The 22,209-nt window shown below is 50.9% G+C and overlaps 1 protein-coding gene and 1 non-coding gene across 2 annotated transcripts in view; both read right to left on the bottom strand.

Moving 5' to 3' along the window:
• The window catches only part of SLC29A3 (solute carrier family 29 member 3), a 45,545-nt gene extending 27,832 nt beyond the window's left edge, over window positions 1-17,713 (bottom strand). The window contains exons 1-2 of the mRNA XM_064374247.1: window positions 17,662-17,713; window positions 13,573-13,871 (exon numbers count right to left, since the gene is read on the bottom strand). Coding sequence (XP_064230317.1) covers window positions 13,573-13,871; window position 17,662 — 300 coding nt within the window. The 5' untranslated portion in view covers window positions 17,663-17,713. The remainder of the gene's footprint in view (window positions 1-13,572; window positions 13,872-17,661) is intronic.
• On the bottom strand, window positions 10,881-10,984 carry LOC135274092 (small nucleolar RNA U13). The gene has a single exon (XR_010341903.1). It is a non-coding gene; the product is annotated as a small nucleolar RNA U13 (small nucleolar RNA).
• Window positions 17,714-22,209: the final 4,496 nt, after the last annotated feature.

Genomic DNA, 22,209 nt, shown 5'->3' with positions numbered 1-22,209 from the left:
AACTACGTTGACTTTGCTGCCTTCAGCCACCAGGCCCTGCATCTTGCTCACTCCACCCTCCCTGAATATGTAGTCCATGCCCCCACTGCCAACATGGTGTCCCTCGGCTGTGCTGGAAAAACATTTCCTCTAAGGGTCCTCAGTGTCCTCCTCACAGCCCACCCGTAACCAAGACCTGGTCTCATTCCTCACACACCAGACATTGCATGCTACCCTGTCTAGAGGGGGTTGAATTCATGCCCCCGAAATTCATGTCTACCCAGAACTTCACAATGTGACTTATCTGGAAATAGGGTGTTTGCAGATGCGCTTGGTTAAAAGGAGATCCTACTGGCGGAGGAATGAACCCTCAACCCATGGGATGTGGGAGAAAGGGGAGGGACACACAGGCACTTAGGCAGAGGCTGCGTGAAGACGGAGCCACAGACTGGAATGATGCTGCCATGAGCCAAAAAATGCCACAGAAGCCGCGAGGAAAGGTGGTTCCCTAGAGCCTTGTTCTTCGGCTCCCCAGTTTGTGGTACTTGGTGAAGGCAGCCACAAGAAGCGAATGCAACGTCCGTCCAGCACTCCCCTCCTCCAAACCCACAGGGCCACGTCCACCATACTTCCTCATCACCTCAGTCCACCTGTGGCTCCCTCCACCACCCCGAGGTGCCCCCTGAGCGCCACCCTTCATTTCCTGCCCTCCTGTTAAGGGTGGGGAGTGGTGGTGGGAGAAGCTCACCTCCCCTGGCTTCATGACCCTACCCATACGTCAGTCTCTTCCTCTACAACAACCGCCTGGGGGTCCTGCTGAGCTCAAACCCCAAGCTCCTCAAATCAAAGGCCTTCAAGAGAAGACTCCCCAAGCAGCCCCTCCAAAGGCCCCAGTGGTCATCCCTCCTTTTCTCAGCCCCTCTTCAAAGCTTCCTTCGTTTCTCCTTCACCCTCACCCCAGTCGATCATATCTGCCGGCCCCATCTCCCCATCACCTGACTATGACTCACGTGTCTACCCAGGCTCCCTTCAGGTTCTAGTCTCTCTCCCAGGCATCCCCTCCCTGCCTCTGCTCAAGCTCCACCCCGGGCCTGGCCCCCTCAGCCTCCATGCCTTATCAGCCTCTCTGTGACTGCCCCGCCCCCTCCTCCTTACAGCCTCGCCCCTGGGCCCCTCCTGCACCTTGCTGCACTGTCCCCTCGCTTGGCCCCTTTTCAGGAAACCTCGGGGGCTCCATTTGAAGAAATGATGGGGCATGTAGCGGTGAGGGAGGCTGAGGGCCAGTTCGGGGGTGGTCTTAGGCAGCTGCCTGAAGAGGCATTTTGTTTTAGAAGGTACTGGGGAGCTCTGGGGGCTTCTCAATGCCAAATAGTTTCGGGGGCAGTGCTGGATGTAGAGGGAATCACCTGGCAGGGATGGGTGGCGTGAACAGATGGGAAGAAGCAGTTGGCAGTGGTTACTTTATTCATTCATCTATTCACTCACTAAAGGTGAAAGGCAGTTGACCTTCTAGAGCTCATTCACTCATTCAACAAACAATGGCCAAGCACCTTGTATGTGCCCAATGTGTGCTAGGGGCTTGGGATGCCAGTGTTCTAGTGAGGGAGGCAAAAAAAAAAAAAAAGAAAAAAAGTCAACAGCAAGTGGGGGGAAAAGGACTGCAAATTAGGATAAATACAATAAAACTAAAAAAACAAGTAACTGGCTAACCAAGAGCCTGGACAGTGGGAACAGCATACAGATGGCCCTGAGTCAGGAATGAGCTTGGTGTGTTCAAGCCTCCACAGGGGTGAGCTGGAGTATGGATGGGGATGGGGGAAGGGGGCTGAGGCTGGGGCCCAGGCAGGCCCAGGTGTGCAGGCTGTGGTGCAGGTGCATTGCGGGACCACGGCGCACAATCTGGTGATGACGGGTCTTCCTCCCATCCCTCTCTCCCCTCCACAAACACTCAGAGATGAATTTATCCTTCTGCAAATATTTACTGAGCTCACTAGGTATTCTAGACCTGGGAGATTCAGCTTAAGTTCCTGCTTTTATGGAACTGCCCATCTAGTCAAGGAGACGGCCAGCAAATGCATAAACAAACAGATAATAGACCAGGCAGTGGTCAGTGATATGAAGACAAATTCAGCAGGGTAGGTACCTCTACAGTAGATCACAGAACTGGCAAAGAGCCCTAAGGGAGTGTTCCTAGTCTAGAGCTGGGCAGTGGGCTGCCCCCGAGCCAAATCTGCCGTCCGCCATTGTGTGGATACTGGAACATGGTTGGCCTTCGGTCAGCCCATTTGTTTACATATTGTAAAGGGCGGCTTTCCCTGTGCAAGAGGGGAGCTGAGTAGCAGAGATTTTGGGGCCCACAAAGCCTAAAATACATACAATCTGGAGCTTTGCAGGAAAAGTTTGCTCATCCCAATCTATGCAGTCTCATATCTTCATTTCTCAAAGGACGACAAGTCACCCAGCAAGTTTGAAACACAGTCAGAAACAGAAGCCAGCTTTCCTGAATCCAGAGTCTTTCTGCCAGGCAGGGTGAGCAAGGAAAATAGAAACCTCACTCTATCTACCCTTACACCCTGCCTCGGCCGAGCCTTCACGAAGTCCCCTAGAAAGGGGCAAGCGAACTGCTATGATTCTTATCCTTTTTAATTCCCCCCGTGTACTCTCAGGCTGTAACCTGAATAGGCAGAGTAAGGGCTCAGAAACAGAGAGGTCAGAGAAAGGGAACCTCACACATCCATGAGCAAGTGACCCCAAGCTCCCTGAGGATGAGCTGATGGGAGGCTCAGCCACTGTGGATGCTTGGGCCAGCTGGTCTTTCCTCTTCTGCAGCCTGACTTCTGCCATGTGATAGGGAAAAGAGGAAGAAGGCCTTTCAAGAAAACTCCCCACCTACCCATGAAGCCTTTGCCTGACCGGGGAGGCTTGTGCATCCCCCAGAGGGCCCCATGCATCAGTATCACAAGGCTGATGACCAGGGGCAAGGGCCATGCCCTGTGACCTGGTGTCAATGAGGTGGTGGTCTGGGGGTGCTCCAGCCTCTCTCTGTAGTAGAAAACCCTGGGGACTACCAGGAAGAGGGAGTTCTTAGCCAAGCCCTGGCAGGCACTTCCTCAACAACAGACTGCTCTCGCCTTAGGGAGGCTGTTTCTCTTTGGAGGTGCATGTGGACAGAAACCACAGGCTGCTCCAGGCCTCAGGTGCCTGCATGCACAAAGGCACAGAACGCACAGACACATACCCAGTGAGAACCGGCAAGAGGCCAGCAAGAAGGCCCCAGGCACCCAGTGCCGCAGACCCTTCTCAGGCTGCCTGCCCATGTCGAAAGCGCCGGGCTCCTCAGTGGAGACTCTAATTTAGGTTCTGCTCTCTGGACACTTGGGATGATCAATCGTGTTAAAGAGACACTTGAGCACTTAAGATCTGGGCCATCTTCTAATTTGTCCAGGAAATTGCCTCTGGATTTTAAGGATGTTTGCAGGAAGAAATCAAATTGAAGGCAGAGAGGGAGCAGTCGATAGCCCTGAGGGCAAGGGAGCACAGTGCGGGTGGGGAGAGAGGGTTGTGAGCATTTAGGGAGAAAATAAGACAACTAGAGAAGCTGAGGCCACCAAAGGCCTGACTGACAGCGTTTCAAGCCACGCTTTTTTTTCCCCTCTGTAGGACGCAGCAAGAGCTAAAAACAGAAGAAAAAGCCATCACAGGTATATTATTTATTGGGAATGGCACACTGGCTGGGCTGGCAGTTAGAATCAGAGGGAGGACGAGGGGATTTTTTTAAATGACTCACTTTGGGTTCTAATTTTTAAAAATGGTTTAGAGCAGCCATCCATGCCAACTGAAGCAACTGGCAGCCACTCACCCACACCCAGTGGCAAAAAGCCCAAAGCCCCTCCCATCCTGCCTGACCTTAGACCTCCCATCTCCCTTCCTAGGATGACAAAGCTCAGGCTTCTTAATATGCTTCTTTCTATGCAGGGAAGAGGGGTGTTTTGCCCTTCTTTACTCTTGGAAATTCTGCTCTTAAAAAGATTGCCGGTAAGGCACAGTGGCTCACGCCTATAATCCCAGCACTTTGAGAGGCCAAGGTGGGAGGATCACTTGAGGTCAGGAGTTCAAGACCAGCCTGGCTAACATGGTGAAATCCTGTCTCTACTAAAAATACAAAAATTCACCAGGCATGGTGGCAGGTGCCTGTAATCCCAGCTACTCAGGAGGCTGAGGCAGGAGAATCGCTTGAATCCAGGAGGCTGAGTAAACACAGAAGCTGAGATGGAACCACTGTACTCCAGTCTGGGTGACAGAGCAAGACTCTGTCTCAAAAAGAAAAAAGAAAAAAAGAGGATTGCCAAAGGGAGTCTGTCTAAACATTGTTTCCATTTGGAAAGAGATCTGAGTAGCACTAAAATGAGTCTGCAGGAACACCACCTGGCATGGAGGAGAGGCTCCTGGATACCTGCTCCCTGGCCAGCTGGCATCAGGACCACCTGGCAACAGTGTCCAGGCCTCACCCGGGGAGATAAAGTTAGAAGGGAAGGGTCCAGGAATCCAGGAATTTGCCAAATATCCCAGGAAATCTGATGCTGATTCAGGTACCCTGGGCTGCAGCCCCCATTCTGGTCTTATTAGCTGTGGCACCAGCAAGTTACTGATTGTCTCTACTTTCCTCCTCTGTAGAACAAGGACACGATGCATCCTCATGGATAGCTTTGAGGTTGGGGCAAACAGGCAGAGCAGGGTTTTTTAAACTACAGGTTACACAGTCCATTAAAGAATATGAAATCCATTTGATGAGCCACAACCAGAATTTCATTTTATTCTATTTAATCCTTTGTTGCCTTCTTTCTTACTAAAGGTGAGTGAGCTGTCTGCATCTTTTCCTGGGAACTTCTCTGTGCACCTGAGCCCTCTGGCCTCGCTCAGCTGTGCTCCCTCTTCTTCATCATTCGTTTTTCCTTCTCTGCTGGACCATTTGCTTCTGCACACAAACTGCCTGCCATGTCTCTCATATTAAAAACAAAAGAACAGAAAATTCTCCCTCTTCTGGATCACGGCTCCCTGCAGCTCCTGCCTCATTGTCCTGCTCCCATTTAAAGCAAAATTCCTTGAGTTTGCTGTCTCCACTGTCTCTCCCCCCATCCTCTCTCATAGCCTCTGGTCCACTTCTGCCCCTTTTCCCGATGATGCTGCTCCTCAAGGTCACAATGAACCTGCACACGGTCAAGCTCAAGGGCAAACTCTCCATCCTTATCCTACAGGGCTTACAACCAGCATTGCCACTGCTAATCACTTGCTCCTTCTTGAAACTGCAGCCAGGGTGGAGTTTTCTTTTTTTAAGTATAGGCACAGCTTCATTAAACTGTTGTTTGCATTATAGACATAAACGCCTTGCCAGGTGAGATAGGCATCATGGTGAAAAAAATTTGAAAATGCTGATATAAAGCACTGGGGTTAAGATCACCTGGACGCACAGGGCCCAGGTCTGAATCCCAGTTGTTACTTACTTTGTACCTGAGAGCAAATAACTTAACTTTTTCAACCTTGATTTCCTTCTCTGTGTAATGGGTGTGATAAACCTATGTCTTTGGGCTGTAAAAAAGACCAAAATATCATGAAAAAAAAAAAAAGCCTCTAGCACACAGTAGATTGCTTAATAAATATTGCTGAGTTAATGAATGAATCTGTGCCCTTAGCAGTGCCTGGCATATGGTAAGAGCTTACTAAAGGCAGTGAATGTTGTGATTTAATGAAGTCCTCGCACAGCAGCCACCACCTATAAGGCATATCGTAACTGTCAGGACTTTTCACCCTACCTGTGTCTGTAGCGTTATGTAAATGCTGCCAGGTGGGTCTGTGGGCAGAAGGCCCAGGGGCCACAGAGCCTGCCTGCAAACCACACAGTGGGTAAGGGCACTGCTAGACTAGAGTCCCTCTGTTGCCAAATCTGGGTTCCTCCCCGCTACCTTGTAGTCCTATGAGATAGGACCAATCCAACTTTCACCCAGCTATGGAACTTTTACCAAATAGATGTCCTGTGACTGTTAAACCCCCAGGAGCAGGAAGCCTCCACTCTCTTATACAGCACAGAGAGGTTACCCAGCTGGGGCAGGGTAGACTGACTCTATTCTGCTCTCCCAGCTTCACCTGCTCTTGCTTTGTGCCACCCCAGGTGCCAGGATGCCCACGGTGAGCCCAGTTGGCCCTACCACTCCTTTTCTGGGAGCCTGGGAAATTGGAAGGAAGAGGAGGGTGGCTGTGGAGTCCCCAACTCCTAACTACAGCCCTTGGCCCCCTGGCCCAGCAAAGGGGAGCATTACCCAGAGAAGGCTCCTCCCGGGGCCGCCACTGGCTGGCATGGAACTGCGGGCTTCCAGGTACAGCTTGAGCCCAGAGCATTTCCATCAGACACGCACCGAACCCTCCAATCACATACATTTGTAGGGAGTCCCATAAGGAATCCCACACTCTGGGGTAGACTAGGCCAATTCCTCGGACTTCCAGCAGGATGGCGGCCCTAATTCTCCAAGAGGGAAAATGTCCCCTTCACTGCTAGGTTTGACAACTTGACTTGCCCTGTAGGAAGTTCTCCCAGAAGGCTCACCTAAGTCTTTCATGATGTAACCTCGCCTGTTTAATGGGTTAATGGGTACTCTGGTGGAGGCAGAGGACAGCTGTTTTTTCCCCCATGTGGTAACATTTTACTTGAATCATAGTCCTTTGTGTTTTGAGACTGGGGTTTCACTATGTTGCCAAGTCTGGTCTTGAACTCCCAGGCGCAAGCTCTCTGTTCTGTTCTCTCACCTCAGCCTCCTGAGTAGCTGGGGCTACAGGCGCACGCCACACCTGGCCTGGATCGTGGTTCTTATCTGGCTATACATCAGTCTTATCTGGAGAACTTAAAATGCTTGTGCCCAGGCCCCTCAGAATGAATTAGAATTGGGTAAGTGGAACAGGTGGGGTATTTTCTAAAAGCTTCCCAGGCGATCCCGATGCGCAGCCAGGGCTGAGAGTGCCAAGGTCGATGGATAGCTTGGAGAACACATGGGTTATAAGAATGGGCTCTGCAGTTCTGTCACTTGCTAGCAAATGATCTTGGTCAGTGGCCTAAAATCTGTGAGCCTGTTTCATTTGGCAACTGGGATGACAATACCTAACTCACCAGGATGTCATGTGGAAGAAGAAAGGTGGCAGTTTAAGCAGGTGGTAGGTACAGGCTGCATGGCAGGGACTTGGTAACCTCTGATAACCTGTCCTCTAGTTTCCTCTTCTTCACACGGGCTCATCCTGCTTCTTTTGAACACTTCCTCCTTGGATTGGGATGTTCACCCTTCATTATAAGGGCAGATCTCAAGTATGCTATCTTTCTTCTTTGCAGAGCTGAGAGATTAGACTAGAACTGAGGGGCTGGAAATAAGGGGAGGGGATGCCCTAGGTTCCCACTTGCTGAACCAGGCCAACCTGGCTACCTTCCTATGCAGGAACCCCACTTCATGTCAATGCCAACACACCTGAAAGATCAGAATCCTTTTATTGGTGGCCACTGTGACTCCCAGATCTTCTTCTGCTTCCTTGCAGAGCCATAGAATCAGTATCATGGATTGGGTTGTGGAGCTTTCCTCCTCAGCCTTACAATAACTAATGTGACAAATATTTATATGCTACTATGTGTTGGGTGTCATGCCAGGTGTGCCAGGGGCACAGGATGTAGAGTAAGAGAGATGCATTCACTGGTGGGGGAGGCCTCCTCATCTGTCATGGTGCATGATAACAGTTCCTGAGCTACAGGGGTGCTTCGGGGCTGCAAGAGATAATGCAGGCACCCAGCCAATGCTTGGTCTCCATGAGCTATAGGGGAGGAACGTGATGGGGAAGTATGGTGGGGCTCTGAAGACCCAGACATGTTGCCTCTAATTCAGAAAGGTGGCTTCAGAGGGCGTGCCCAGGGATGAGAGGTTTCTGTTTCCTGCCTCACCCCTGGGACTGAGTGTCGAGGTCCCTCCTGGTTAGATTCAGGGATGGATAGGGGCAGCCCTAGAGTGCCTGGCCCGAGTCCCAGCCCTGCTGACACCAAGTCGGGCTATAGGCCCCACCCATGACCTTGCTGTGTCCTGTAGTCCCTCAGAGAGGAGTCCCTGGGCAGACCAGGGTACACAGGAAGGAAGGTGTGGAGAGCAGCTGTGGGGGCCTTGAGGCAAGGAATGGCCAGGAGAAGGTGCAGACACTCTTCTCTCTGGGGCAGGAAGTGGGGCTTGTCCAACTTACTGTTCTGTTCTTGGCCAAGGGCAGCCAATATAGGCCTGCAGGAGAGCCTGGAGGAGGGTGAGGGGGCCCCGCAGGGCAGGGGATGGCTCACAACTCCAGAGCCGGGGAGGACCTCAGGCTACACAGGGAGGGAAGGGACAAGGGACACTGGGGCCAGAACCCAGGCACCTGTGGTTTCAGGCTGGAAAAGGAGGCCAGACCAAGGGTGAGCTCTCCAAAGGAAGGAAAATGGTGTTTGGTGGAGTCAAAGTGTGGGGGGCGGGGGAGAGCATCTCCAGGATAGTCCCCTACATATCACTCTCTGAGTATGAATGAGTCTATAATCACCTATCTACCTCAATGTCCCATAAAATTCTCTATAGCCCTTCCTAGCTGTGTGATCTCAGGCAGGTTACTTAGCCTCTCTGAGCCTCTGGCTTTTTGTCTTTAGAAAAGGGTTACTAAGACCTGCATTGCAGGGCTAATGAGAAAAACACACGCAATACCCCTGCCAGCACGGTGGGCCCAGAATCGGGCTCAGGCAATGGCAGCTGTTGCAGGCCCCTGTGCCATCGTTTCCTATCAATTCTTCCTCATTTATGCTCTAAATTTTTTTGGCCCTGGGCCAACAGGCCTGTGGTGAATTTATTGGAGGTTCTTATTCCAGAGAATAGAAACAGGAGGGCAGGGTGAGCAGGATACTTTCTGCACCATCCCCACATTTGTCCAGGTAGAAGGAAATGAGCCCTGACCTTGAAAGTGACATAATTTTGGGGAGGGGGTGTCTGGGTAAACCTTCCTCCTGGGTCAAGCTCCCCATCAAATGGTATCCATCTCCAGAAAATGTTCAAAGGAAAGAATAAACATCTAGACCCACAGCTAATTGAGTTGCAGGTGGTGGCTAGAGACAGACCCATTTGACTCTCCCCCTCCTTCCCCCAAAGTGGCCCTCAGGTGACAGGGCAGACAGGCAGCCTCTTGGAGGGAAATCAGGAAGAGAGGGGGAAAGAGCTGGGGAGGTGGGTGGCTGGGATGAGGAATGAGGCATAGAAAAATGGCCAGCAAAATGCAGAAACGCCCCAGCATGCTTGCTTCCCAAACCCGGCCCATGAATTGAGGGGTGACAGGTCTCTCATCTCCGATGCCAAGAGCCAGGAGCTCCGGCAGCCGCAGGTACTACATCTGCACCTGCCAGCAGTTGGAGAAAGGCCATTAAGCATCGTAGCAGGGCTCAGAATGCCAAGTCTGCAGCTGGGAAGGGATTGCCTTGCGGTGAGAGCAGTTCACGGGGTGAGGGCTGCTCCCAGAGCCAGGTCTGGGCACCCCTCCCTCCCGAGATTGCTTGCTTCCAGGGGCTTAGCGGTGGACAGAGGAGGGGCAGGGCAGGTGCACACGCAATCTAGCCTTGTGCCGGCCGAGACAGGCAGGGACCTTCTGGAAAAGCCCAGTAGGCCAGGTGATTTACCGGGGCTGGCAGAAAGCTGGGACGTTGGAGTCACTGGTAAATAAAAGTGGATTGTAAAGCACACAAGCTGAGCCTGAGTCTCTGGAAATGCACTAGGGCTGCAAACAGCTTAGAAGCATGGGTCCCATCCCCCAAATGATCATCATAATAATAGTGTTTATAAAGCACTTCAGATAGGGGGCCAGGCCCTGTCCTAAGTGCTTTTTAACCACATATTAATTTACTTAATTCTCACAACAGCTCTAAGAAGTTTGTGGTAGTATTATAACATCTTCCTTCAACATACCAGAAAGATGGCTGAGTGTGCTGGCTCATGCCTGTAATCCCAGCACTTTGGGAGGCAGAGGCACGCAGATCACTTGAGCCCAGGCGTTCGAGACCAGCCTGGGCAACATAGTGACAAACGACACACACCCCCCACTCCCCCGACACTGTCTCTACAAAAAATAAAAAAAATAAAAATAAACTGGCTAGGCGTGGTGGCAGGCACCTGTAGTCTTAGCTACTCAGTAGGCTGAGGTGAGAGGATCACTTGAGCCTAGGGAGGTTGAGGCTGCAGTGAACCTTGATCACGCCACTGCACTCCAGCCTGAGTGACAGTGCAAGAACCTGTCTCAAAAAAAAAAAGTACAAATATATTCCAGAAATATGAGGCAGCATGGAGAGGTCACAGAGCCACGCACTGTCCAGTGCACCACAAACTCTACTGTGCCCGTCAGTCACCCGAGGGGCTTCATACCTCACAGGCCCTGATTCAGTCGGCCTCAGGTGGGTGGGAGACTGCATCACTAACAAGCTCCCAGGTGAGGCCGCTGACCACACGTTGAACGGAGAGGCTGTAAACTACTCCTTCTGTGCTGCCTTCCCGTAGTGCTCCCTCAGCCATAGAAACAGTTATACCCTTGCATGTTTTTCCCATGTACCCCAAAACCTAAAATGCAATAAAAAAAATAAAATTAAAAAAAAAAAAAAAAGAAACAGTTATACCCCATTGCTCTGGCCCTGGGAGGCATCTGTGAATTCCTCAGTTAACAGAAAAGGCCCTCACAGGGTGTCAGATCATGGGGGGAGTTGGGGGGGTGGAGTAGGGGAGTGTGGAAGTGTGAAGTTGTAAATATGTCAACATCCACACCCCAGCTCGGACTAATCCAATCAGAATCCCTGGGGGTGTGGCTCACATTGGTACTGTTTTTCTTTCCATCAGATGGGTAATGTGCCAATGATCTAACAAGGGTTGAGGGAGGCCTGTCTCACATGTGTGCGTGGAAACCCAATCATCGGGCTCATGAACTACAAAAGGACCCTGGACTGGCGTTTTTTAAGAAGCTCCCTGGGTGACCCACATGTATCGCTGCAGCGAGTCCTTGAGATGGACAACAGGGATGCCTTCGGTATGGCAGATTCATGCCTACAAAACCGAGGCCAGCTCCTTGGGGCAAGGCCAAGGATTTCAGGATTTCCTTCCGGGAAGCAGTAGTGAGCCACCTAATGAGCCCCTGGAGGGTGTGGCTGGGGTCTGCTAGCATACCCCGTTCTTGTTTGAGGCACCCCTGGAGTAGAGGGGCACAGCTGGGCAGCTGGCAACATCCCATCTTGGCATTTGTCGGAGAAGTCCTTGCCTCCCCAACCCCAAGCTCTCAAGGGAGAGCAGACACCAGCCTGGGTCAGCTGTGGAAATGGAGGCTCCTGACCAAGACTCTCCTCGACCAGACTTTCGTCAGGCCCTCTGAGCCCTCTCCTCGACCTTGGCCCCCACTTCCCAGTCTTGACTTCTGCCTCCCCCACCCAGTCTTAGCCAAAAATCCTGCGAAGTCAGATGAGCCAGCATCCCCCGACCTTTGAGACTGGGTCAAGTTCCTCATCCCCCAACTCTGATGTACGGCTGTCGGGGCATTGGTCCAGGACTCCCACCTATACCAAAACTCACACATACTCAGGTCCCCCTGTCAGCCCCACGGAACCCAGCCCTCCATATACTTGGGTTTTGAACTCCAGTAATATTACATTTTCCGTCAGCATTTGTTTGAAAAACTTTACATATAAATGAACCCCTGCAATTCAAATCCACATTGTTTAAGAGTAGACTGTGTAAGTCCTAGGCCTGCTTTCAGCAAGAATCCTGTTAGGCCAATTGAGCCAGAATCTCCCCATCTCTCATATCTGATCATGTTCCTCACCCCACTCAGCTGGTTCCAGGATCCTTGCATATACCAAAACCCGAGCACACACAGTCGGTCCTGCAGAACCACGAATAGGAAACATCAGCCCTCTGTATATGCAGGTTTCACAACTCATGAACACTGTGTTTTCCATCTACATTTGGTTGAAAAAAAAATCTGCATATAAGCGAAACTTTGTTGTTCAAGAGTCGACTGTGTAAGTCCTGGGCCTGCTTTCAGCAAGCAGAGCCCTCGCCTTGACGTCCCCTCTTAGAAGTGTGCCATTCTCTGGCCCCTCACGCTGCTCCTTGGCTATAAATCCCCATGTCTCCTTTTCGAGTTGAGCTCCATTTATCTCTACTAGAACAGTCTTAAATAAAGCTTTCCTTACTGTTTTAACAAGTGTCAGTATAACGTTTTTCTTTAATCCTCTTCCCCTACTGCCCTCACCTCTCTGGAAAAGTCACCCAACAAAGTGAGCAGCCCTGTCAACTAAACAAAACTGACTCCTCACCTTGACATTCAAGGCCCCGGGCAATGATCTCAAGACCTCTCTCTCTTTCTTGTGCCCCAAACATGGCTTCACCGTTTGTCATACACACCTGAACTTTCCTGCCATTCTGCCATTGTGCAGTCTTTTGCTTCTATCTAGATCGTTTCCTCCCCTTTCTTCAAACCCATGCACTCGAAGTCACAGCAATCTCTCCCATGGTGATCAGACTAATTATCCCTGTAGATTCGTTTTCCCCATCTTCCATAACGGAATCTCCCATTTTAGTGGGCACATGGTTCTCCGAGATAAAGCTACACTGACAGACTACATTTCCCAGCCTGCTCTGCAAGCTGATGTGGTCACATGCCTAAGTTCTGACCAATGCAATGTAAGAAGGGCAATGTGTGTTATTTCCAGGAAGTGTTCTTACAGGCAACAGGCATTTCCTCGTTCTCCTTTTTCCTACTAATGTAGTGGCTGAACCTACAATAGCCGTTTTGCACTAAGAAGTGGCCTTGGCCATGAAAGCTGCACAGAGGTGAAGCAACTGGGTTCCCCTGGGTTCCTAACACCGTAGAACATCATACCAGCCTTGGGCTGTCCCCACCAGACTTGAACGTGAGAGAAAAATGACCTTCTGCCGGGCACGGTGGCTCACGCCTGTAATCCCAACATTTTAGGAGGCTGAGGCGGGAGGATCACCTGAGGTCGGGAGTTTGAGACCAGCCTGACCAACATGTAGAAACCCTGTCTGTACTAAAAATACAAAATTAGCTGGGTGTGGTGGTGCATGCCTGTAATCCCAGCTACTCGGGAGGCTGAGGCAGGAGAATTGCTTGAACCCAGGATGTGGAGGTTACTGTGAGCCGAGATTGCACCACTGCACTCCAGCCTGAGAACAAGAGCAAAACTCTGCCTCAAAAAAAAAAAAAAAAGGAAAAGAGAAAAGAAAAATGACCTTCCATCTCGTTTTAGTTACTAGTCTGGAATTTTCTGTAACTCACAAATGAACATAACGCCATTCAGTCCATACCTTCAAACCCCTGGAGCCATGAACTGTAGATTCTTGGGTTTACCATACATACCACATGGAACCATAATTAGCATCTTCTTCCCAAGCTAAACAGTAAGTGATCTAAAGGCTGGAAATGTGTCTGAAATCTCCATCTTCCCCTGCCATGTGAGGCATGAGGCCTCTGTATGCTCCCACCAGTCTTGCAGGAGAAACATGCGCTTACCAGGATGTCTGAGCCCCCAGGGTCCTCCCCCGTGGCTGGGCTGGAGGAGTTGCCCAGTTTGAACATCCAGTACTCCTTGGCAGTGACAAAAAAGTTCCATGGCAGTAGGCTGCCAATGCCCAGGCTGAAGAAGATGATGTATGTGCCGTAGAAGCGGTCCTCAGGCCTCTGCAGGCCAGGAGGTGGGCGGTCCAGCAGCTTCTCAAGCAGTGCCTCCTGGTCAGCTCGGAGACTGCTGCTTGTGATTCTGTAGGTGGAGTTTGAACTGTGCTGAAAGTCGTCCTCTGAGGCAATGGCCACTATTGGAGCAAGGAGGGTAACAGAGACAGGTAGGTGAGTAAAAACTGAGGCTGGGGACAGCTGGGGACCCACCCAACCTACAGAATGACCATGCCCCTACACCCTGGGCTCTGTAACGTCACCAGAGCCTGGTTAGAGAGCTTCATTCTTAAGGATCAGGGAGAAAGACAAAAATCAGACCTGGAAAAGGGCAGGATGTCAGAACTGTAAGTGTCCTTAGAGGTCACCCCCACTATGCAAGGGCAAAAGAGGTAGCACATAACTGTGGAACAGGCTGGGTGTAAAACACTGCAACATAGTTGGCCTGTGGCAATGTATCCAGAAAGGCAAACCTGGTCTAAAGGCATTCACAGTTTTTTGTTTTTTTTTTGAGATGGAGTCTCACTCTGTCACCTAGGCTGGAGTACAGTGGCATGATCTCGGCTCACTGCAACCTCCACTTCCTGGGTTCAAGCAATTCTTCTGCCTCACTCTCTGGAGTAGCTGGGATTACAGGCATGCACCATCATGCCCAGCTAACGTTTTTTTTGTGTGTGTGTGTATGTGTTTGTGTTTTTGTTTGTTTGTTTTTTTGTATTTTTAGTAGAGACAGAGGTTTTAGCATGTTGGCCAGGCTGGTCTTGAAGTCCTGACCTCAAGTGATCCACCCGCCTTGGCCTCCCAAAGTGCAGGGATTACAGGCATGAGCCACCGCGCCTGGCCAAGGCATTCACAGTTCTATGCAGCTATAAAAAAGGAATTAGGACCTTGATGGGAAAAGAATGATCTCTAAACCCTTTTCAACTTTATGTGAAAAAAATAAGGAACAAGATTGTATGTAGAATTTGCTACTATGTGTGTGAAAATGTGGAAAGAGAAAATATACATTCACATATGTATTTGTATATGCATAGAATATCTCTGGAAGGCTACATAAGAAGTTTCTAACAGTGGCTGCCTCTAAGGAGGGAAACTGGGATGGTGGAGGGTTGGGGAGACTTCCCTGCATACTTATTTGTGCCTCTTGAATTTTGAACTATGTGACTAGTTTATTACCTGTTCAAAAATAAAATTAAAAGTGTAAATAAAAATAAAAACATTCAAATAAAATAATAATTGTTTAAAAACTGGTAGTGTCTAGGGCTGCCTCCAGAATCCGGTGTTTACCCTCTGATAGTCCATTCCCATTTCATTTGTGGGGAAAGAGAGGTCCAAAGGACAGGAGACCATATAGGCTAGGTAAATGGCCAAGCCTTGGTTTGCAGCTCCTGCTTGGGTCCTTCCTCTGCTCATCACATCCTAACCAGAGCCAGCCACTTTTAATCTATGGTAGCGCCTAAGACAAATGGAAGAGGCTGGGTTGCCAGCAACTATTGCCTACATAGCGTTGGGCAAGTTACCACATTTCTGTGCCTCAATTTCCCCAAATGTAATCCCAGGAAAGCCATTTTTATGACAGTTACGCAACTGCAACTAGCTGGTCATGCCTGGCCTGTAAGCAGATGTTAAACAAATGTCAGCATCTTCCCTGGCATCCTGGGCTGTTGCCTGGCTGGCTGGCTGCTGAATTTGGCTGTAAGGTAGCATGCCTACTTCTCTGCTTTAGATAGCACCTTGGATATGGCAGCAGCTTGATAAATGAGAAGTGTGTCTATAATGTTGAGAATGGGACACTTCAGAGTCCCTTTTGCAGTAGCTTCTTCCCTACCCAATAAACCAATAAATAAATGTATCTTGGTTCCTACAGGAGGCTGAGCCTGACTCAAAGCATTGTGCTAAGAAGACCGGGGCCTTTCTTCCCTGGTGGGAATGGGAACACCCCTCACATAGGTACAGAACCTTATCCACTACTTCAAGAGAACCTCAGAGCATCCCTTGGAATTAGGTAGGGCAGAAAACATTGCCCCTTTTTTTCAGAGGGAAAGACTGAGTTCTGGAAGGCACTTGCTGTGTCCCACATTCAAATAGGAAGAGCCCCCAATAGCTAAAATTAAATAATCACAAATGCCAAGACCTGCGTCTAACATAGGTCACACTTGAGCCTGACAACAGCGTAACATATTAGGTACTACTCTAAGACCTATTTTGCAGATTAGGAGGGGTCTGAGGCTAAGAAAGGTTCAATAACTTGCCCAGGGTCACACAGCTAGCAGATGGCAAGAGTGAAGTTACACAGCCAAGCAGACTGAGGCCCATGCTGGACCCCTCAGCATCCCAGACTGGGAATGGGAACCTGCGTCTGCTGCTGCCAAGTACAGGCATCCTTCCTGCAAGCCTTGAAGCCAGTGAGTGGGGAGAGGCCCAGGCGCACTGCAGGCACCCTTGTCAATGTTTGCTGAAGGAATGGACTCTGCACGACCCTGCTGACATTCTCCCCTGCTAGGGTAGCACGTACCCTGAGGCCAGCAGGCGGGAGGCCACTGGATGCCCAAGTGCAATGCATCCAGCCAGCAAGTCTATTTTGAATTCCCCTGGTTAGCAGAGCCCCTCCCCAGCCTGGATTCACATGGAGGCCAGCATTAACAAGCTCACTGTCTGGGAGCTCACTGTGTGGAAAATCTCTTTTTCCAGATGCACCCACATGTAGAAGAAAGGCCATGTGAAGGCACAGCAAGAAGGAGGCTGTCTGCAAGCCAGGAAGAGAGCCCGCATCAGAAACCAAATCAACTGTACCTTGATCTTGCACTTCCCAGCCTCCAGAACCGTGAGAAATAAATTTTGTTTAAGCCACCCAGTCTATGGTATTTTGTCTGGCACAAAATGGTACAAATGTAACACGCTCTCTCATTATATTTTAAAAATTAGTGTTTAAAGTGTAAAAAATAATCATGATCTACCCACAGAGAACAAGAGAGAACTGGCAAGTGGTTTTTCCCAGAGGCTCCAGCTACCTGTGGGGGCAGCTACAAGGACCACCAGCCCAGTCACTCAGGACCACACTTGGCTAGGGCCCCCTTCTCAGTCCCTGGCATCTATCTGTCAAGGACCATTCAGCCTTGACTGAGCTTCTGAAGAAAGAGCCAGGAATTTTCTCTAACCCGGGTCACAGGCCAGGGCACTGGAGTGAGCAAAGTCTTATTATTCTTTATAAAAGCTAGCTGCTGGCTTCTGATTAAAAAAGAAAGAGAAAGGCAGGCAAGGAAGTGCCCAACCTTCTCCAAAACAGGCTGGCTGTGGCCTGGCACGCGCTCCTCGGCCACCTGCAGGAGCCCGGCCATGCACAGAGGAGGCAGACATTGCTGGGGCCTAGAGCCGCAGAAAACCTCATCTGGGCCAGGAAGCCTGGGTGCTGGTTCCAAGGAGGTTCCTGACTCTGGCTAGGTGGCTCTCCCCTCTGTGCCTCGATTTCCTGGGCTGTGAACCGGAGTGGGGAGCTGGTGGGGCTAACCCGTGGGAGTGCACTGGGAAGCGCAGGGCACCACCCACCGGCCACGGCATAACCGGCTTACAGGTGTAAACAGCCCCAACTTCAGGCCCCGCAGCTGGGACCGAGAGAGTCAGTCACCCTCTGGATACTTCTGGCCGACGCGTCCATACCAGGTCCCCCCATACAGGCGGTGAGGTCCCGTCTCAGGGAGGAGGAGGAGGAGAGAGGATTTGGGAAAGAGAAGACAGTGACCCAGAAAGAGGGGTGGCAGAGAGCAAGGAGGGAGAACAGGGCCGGTGGGGGAGGGACCACGGAAGGGGTAGGGTCCTGAGGCTCCCCTGGCAGCCCGCAGCCGCCCCAGGGCCCGGGAGGGAGGTCGCTGAGCGCGAGCCTGGGGGCGGCCGGGGCCGGAGCCGGAAGAGCCCGAGCAGGCCCGCACTTACTGTCGCCTCCGCGCCGCGCAGCCGCTGCCTCCGGCGCACGGCCAGGACCACTGGCTCGGCGGGCGGCAGGCGGACTCCTCCCCCGGCCCCGCCCCGCCCCGTCCGGCCCCGCCCCGCCCGGTCCCAAGCCGACGCTTCCCAGTTTACAAACAAGCGCTTCTCCATTGTTTTCTCCCTGCGCGCCGGGGCTCCCCCGCCTGGCGCTGCGCTGACGCGTGCCTACGCCCATTTCACAGGAGAAAAAGTGAGGCGCCCAACCTTAAACGCACTGCCTACGCTTGCAGCGGGTGCGCGGCGCATCGGGCCTCCTGGCTGCTGCTCCTTTACCTTGGAGGCAGACCCCACTGTCTCAGACCTCCCCTTTAGCTACCATAACCTGCACCCCAGGACTCAGAGGAGCCCTCATCTTGGCCCCAGACTGCTGCAGAGACCCCTCTCCAAAGGCCGCTCCTACCCTTCCCGGCTGCCCCTGCTCTGGAGGTGAAGCAGGACCCACACCCGGACTGAACTGGGCCTCCCAGGCCAGGCAGCTATTTTCAGGAGATGCAGACCTTGGCAGTCAGCAGTTCCAGCCCTCACACCTGACCTCAGCCGCAGCGTGTAACACACAGCTGCAGCGTGTTCTTTAAGAAAGTGGAGGCCGGGCGCAGTAGCACTCGCCTGTAATCCCAGCACTTTGGGAGGCCGAGGCGGGCAGGTTACCTGAGGTCGAGAGTTCAAGACCAGCCTGACCGACACTGCAAAACTCCGTCTACTAAAAATACAAAATTAGCCCAGCATGGTGGCCCATGCCTGTAATCCCAGCTACTTGGGAGGGTGAGGCAGGAGAATCGCTTGAACCCGGGAGGCAGAGGTTGTTGTGAGCCGAGATCGCACCATTTGCACTCCAGCCTAGGCAACAAGAGTGAAACTGTCTAAAAAAAAAAGAAAGAAAAGAAAAGAAAGTGGGAACCAGGCCAGGTGCAGTGGCTCATGCCTGTAATCCTAGCTCTTTGGGAAGCTGAGGCAAGTGGATCGCTTGAAGCCAAGAGTTCCAGACCAGCCTGGGCAACATGGTGAAACTCCGTCTCTACTAAAATTACAAAAATTAGCCAGGTGTGTTGGCACACGCCTGTGATTCCAGCTATGTGGGAGGCTGAGGCAGGAGAATCGCTTGAAACCAGGAGGCGGAGGTTGCAGTGAGCCAAGATGGTGCCACTGTACTCCAGCCTGGAGCCTGGGCGACAGAGCAAGACTCCATCTAAAAAAAAAGCAGAAACCTTCCTGACTCCTGGTCCTGGCGCAGTTGGCCAATTCAGAGCGGGGATCTGGGTGCCTCACAGGGCTGGAAGATCTGTGATCACGGATGGTACGTTCTTGCAGTTGCCACCCCAGGGCTCAGGGGTGCCACGGAGCCCATCGAGGCTGTCAGTAGTGTGGACAGGTTCTCAGAGCATCCCCACTCCCTTCGACAGCCTCTCACTTTATAACCAGCATTCCCTAAACACTAGCCTGATCACAAAGTCTCTGGGTACACATCCAGATTCCGGGACCCCTCCTCAGCACATTTGCTGCCACTCCCCATTCCCTGAGGGTGGCGCTATCTGCCTTGTTTGCTTTTCTCTCACACTGGGCACATAATTTGTGTTCAATAAATACCTGGATGAATACAACCCATCATTCAAGGGGTGGGGACTGGGGCTCCAGAATAGATCTATTTAACAAGCTACACCAGCAGGTGAGTTTGAAGACCAGCACCCTAAATTGTCAGAAAGCTCCCCAGCCCAGGAGAGGAAGGGACTTGGCTCCAGGCTTATGAGCTGAGGGATAATGGTAAAATTATTAAACCTCTCTGAAACCCAGGGTCAGCTTAGGACTATCAGGAGAACTAAGTCAGGTGATACATTCCAGGCACTCAATGCAAATTTCCATCACTTCCAAGGAAGACGCTCCCCACCCCCAAAATGTGATAGTTTATATGTTAGTTTAGTAATCAGGCCTTATTTTTAGACTTGTTTACATTGGAAAAAAATCCCCTAATATAAAAACCATTTTCATAAACTGTCTCTCATTTGATCCCCCCCATCCCTTCCCACTACCCAGTGAAATGGAGCTGTTGTCCTCATTTTACAATGAGGAAACCCAGGCTTAAAGAGGTAAAGTGGGCCGGGTGAAGTGGCTCACTCCTGTAATCCCAGCACTTTGGGAGGCCGAGGTGGACGGATCACGAGGTCAAGAGATCGAGACCATCCTGGCCAACATGGCGAAACCCTGTGTCTACTAAAAAATACAAAAATTAGCTGGACATGGTGACGCACACCTGTAGTCCCAGCTACTGGGGAGGCTGAGGCAGGAGAATCACTTGAACCCAGGAGGCAGAGATTGCAGTGAGCGGAGATTGTGCCATTGCACTCCAGCTTGGCGACAGAGCAAGACTCCATCTCAAAAAAAAAAAAAAAAAAAAAAAAAAAAGAGGTAAAGTGGCGTCCCAGAGAACAGGGCCCACAGCTGGCAGTGATGGAGTAAGCAGAACCCAGAGCCAAGGCTCTTTCTGCCATGCCCGGTTACAAGCAGGCAGGTATGGCTGAGGGGAGGGGGGACAGCACGAGGGACAAAGCCCTTGGATCCAGTGAGGGCAGCAGATCAGGGCTATTTCTGGTCCAGTCCCCGGACCATGTCCCATCTCTGTGAAGCTCCAGCGCTTTGTCACTTGATTGCTTTTTCTTCATGCAGAGTCCTGAGTTTTTGTAGTCACTGTTATCTTTATCTTTGGAGAATGTGCATGTATGTGAGTGAGTGAGACGGATTCACCTGCTTAGAGAATCAGAGGCACCAGAAGCCCTCTTCCAGAGCTCTGAGGCTGCGGTCTTTCTCCAGATGGAGGAGGCACTGGTCACTTGGGGATTCTCTGGTTGCTAGGGCTGAGTTTAGGAAGGGGCTCCGGGGATGGCCTCCATCATGAAAGCAGAGAGTGTGGGAGGAAACAGGTTGCTAATGCGTCCATGGGGCTGCTTCCCGGCCAATGTGGCCTTGTCTTCTTCTCCAGGATCTATGCTGGTGGCGGTGGTAATGTCTAGCTTGGGAACAAGATGAGTCAGGTACTGTTGGGCACATAGCTTCCCAGGGAATGTTTGATGCTGTGGGGGATCAGGGAAGGAGCCGGAGAATGGGGGTCCAGAGCCCTGAGCTCTGAGTCTGCCTGGCCCCTGGCCAGCAGGCACTTCAGTGACAGAGGTAATAAAAACATTTACCCCGACAGATGATCGGAAAAGAAGGAGATAGGGTCAAGAAAGGGAAGTGGAGAGGAAACAGAATACAGGTGTTTTCACAATGCCCACGTGACAGCAGCCAGACCCCAGGGCTGGGACCAAGGACGGGAGGGAATGGGGAGGCTGGGGTGGGCAGGCCTCAGAAACTGGCTGGGTTCCTGTCCCTTGCCTGAAGTTATCCTGAAAACTCCTTTTGATAAGTGCTATAGAGGCAGAAAAGGCAATATTTTCTAGCCTTCATGAGGTAGGCTGGACCCCTGAAACAAAAGACAGATTGACAAGAGAAAAACAAACAGAAGTTTAGTAATGTGTATATGTCATGGGTATTTGGTAAGTACTCAGAGAAATGAGTAAATCTCCAAAAACCATGGCTTTGAGTTCAGGCTTAAATGCCATCTTCGACTGAAACAAAGAAAGAAGGGCCAGCTGTAGGGATGTGGGCAGGAAAAGCTCAGTCAACAAGGGGAAGGTTGGTCTTACGGACTGAAGTGGTGCCTTCTCCATTGGTAAGTGTTTCTAGTGATTAGAGACATCTTTCTCTTCCTGGTGCACACTGGGAGACACCCTGACATATGATTTCTTTTAAAGATGTAAGTTTCTCTTTCCAAAGGGTAACTTTTCCTTTTGTTTTTAGAGCTTCTCCTGTGTCTGTAGTTTCTCAAAATAACCAGCTCAAAATTATTCTTATGCCAAGGAGGCCTATTTTGGGTGGCATATTCTGGTCTCCTATAGTCATAAGTTTGGGGTAGTGTGTCCTGAACCCCATCTGTGTCTAGGAATGAAGAGGCCATGCTTTTCTGCCTTGAGAGCCCCCAACTCTATATCTGGAGTGGGGATGGGGCAGAGGAGGCGTCGCAACCAAGCAGAGTCGATGACAACAACCATCTATGCTCAAGTATTGTTGGAGAAGGTCAGGGAAAATATCTGTAAATGGCAAAGTACTACACCTATTAGGCATTTTTATTCTTATACATGAGGAGAAAAAGGAGGAGGAGGAGAAGAAGAAGAAGGAGAAGAGAAGGAAGGAAAACTCCAAATGTTCAAAGCACTTTCCACTGGATCAACATTTTATAACCCTTAGTCCTTTGAAAAAGTACCCTGGCAGGGCATGGTGGCTCCTCCCTGTAATCCCAACGCTTTGGGAGGATGAAGTAAGTGGATCATGAGGTTAAGAGTTTGAGACCAGCCTGGCCAACATGGTGAAACTCAGTCTCTACTAAAAATACAAAAAAAAAAAAAAAAAAATTAGCTGGGTGTGGTGGCAGGTGCCTGTAATCCCAGCTACTCAGGAGGCTGAGGC

This window comes from Aotus nancymaae, unplaced genomic scaffold (assembly GCF_030222135.1).
Source record: "Aotus nancymaae isolate 86718 unplaced genomic scaffold, 86718_ANA_hifiasm-v0.15.2.pri h1tg000010l, whole genome shotgun sequence".
NCBI classification, from domain to species: Eukaryota; Metazoa; Chordata; class Mammalia; order Primates; family Aotidae; genus Aotus; species Aotus nancymaae.
Note: the sequence above shows the minus strand (reverse complement) of the source record. Positions and strands in the feature narration are given on the sequence as shown.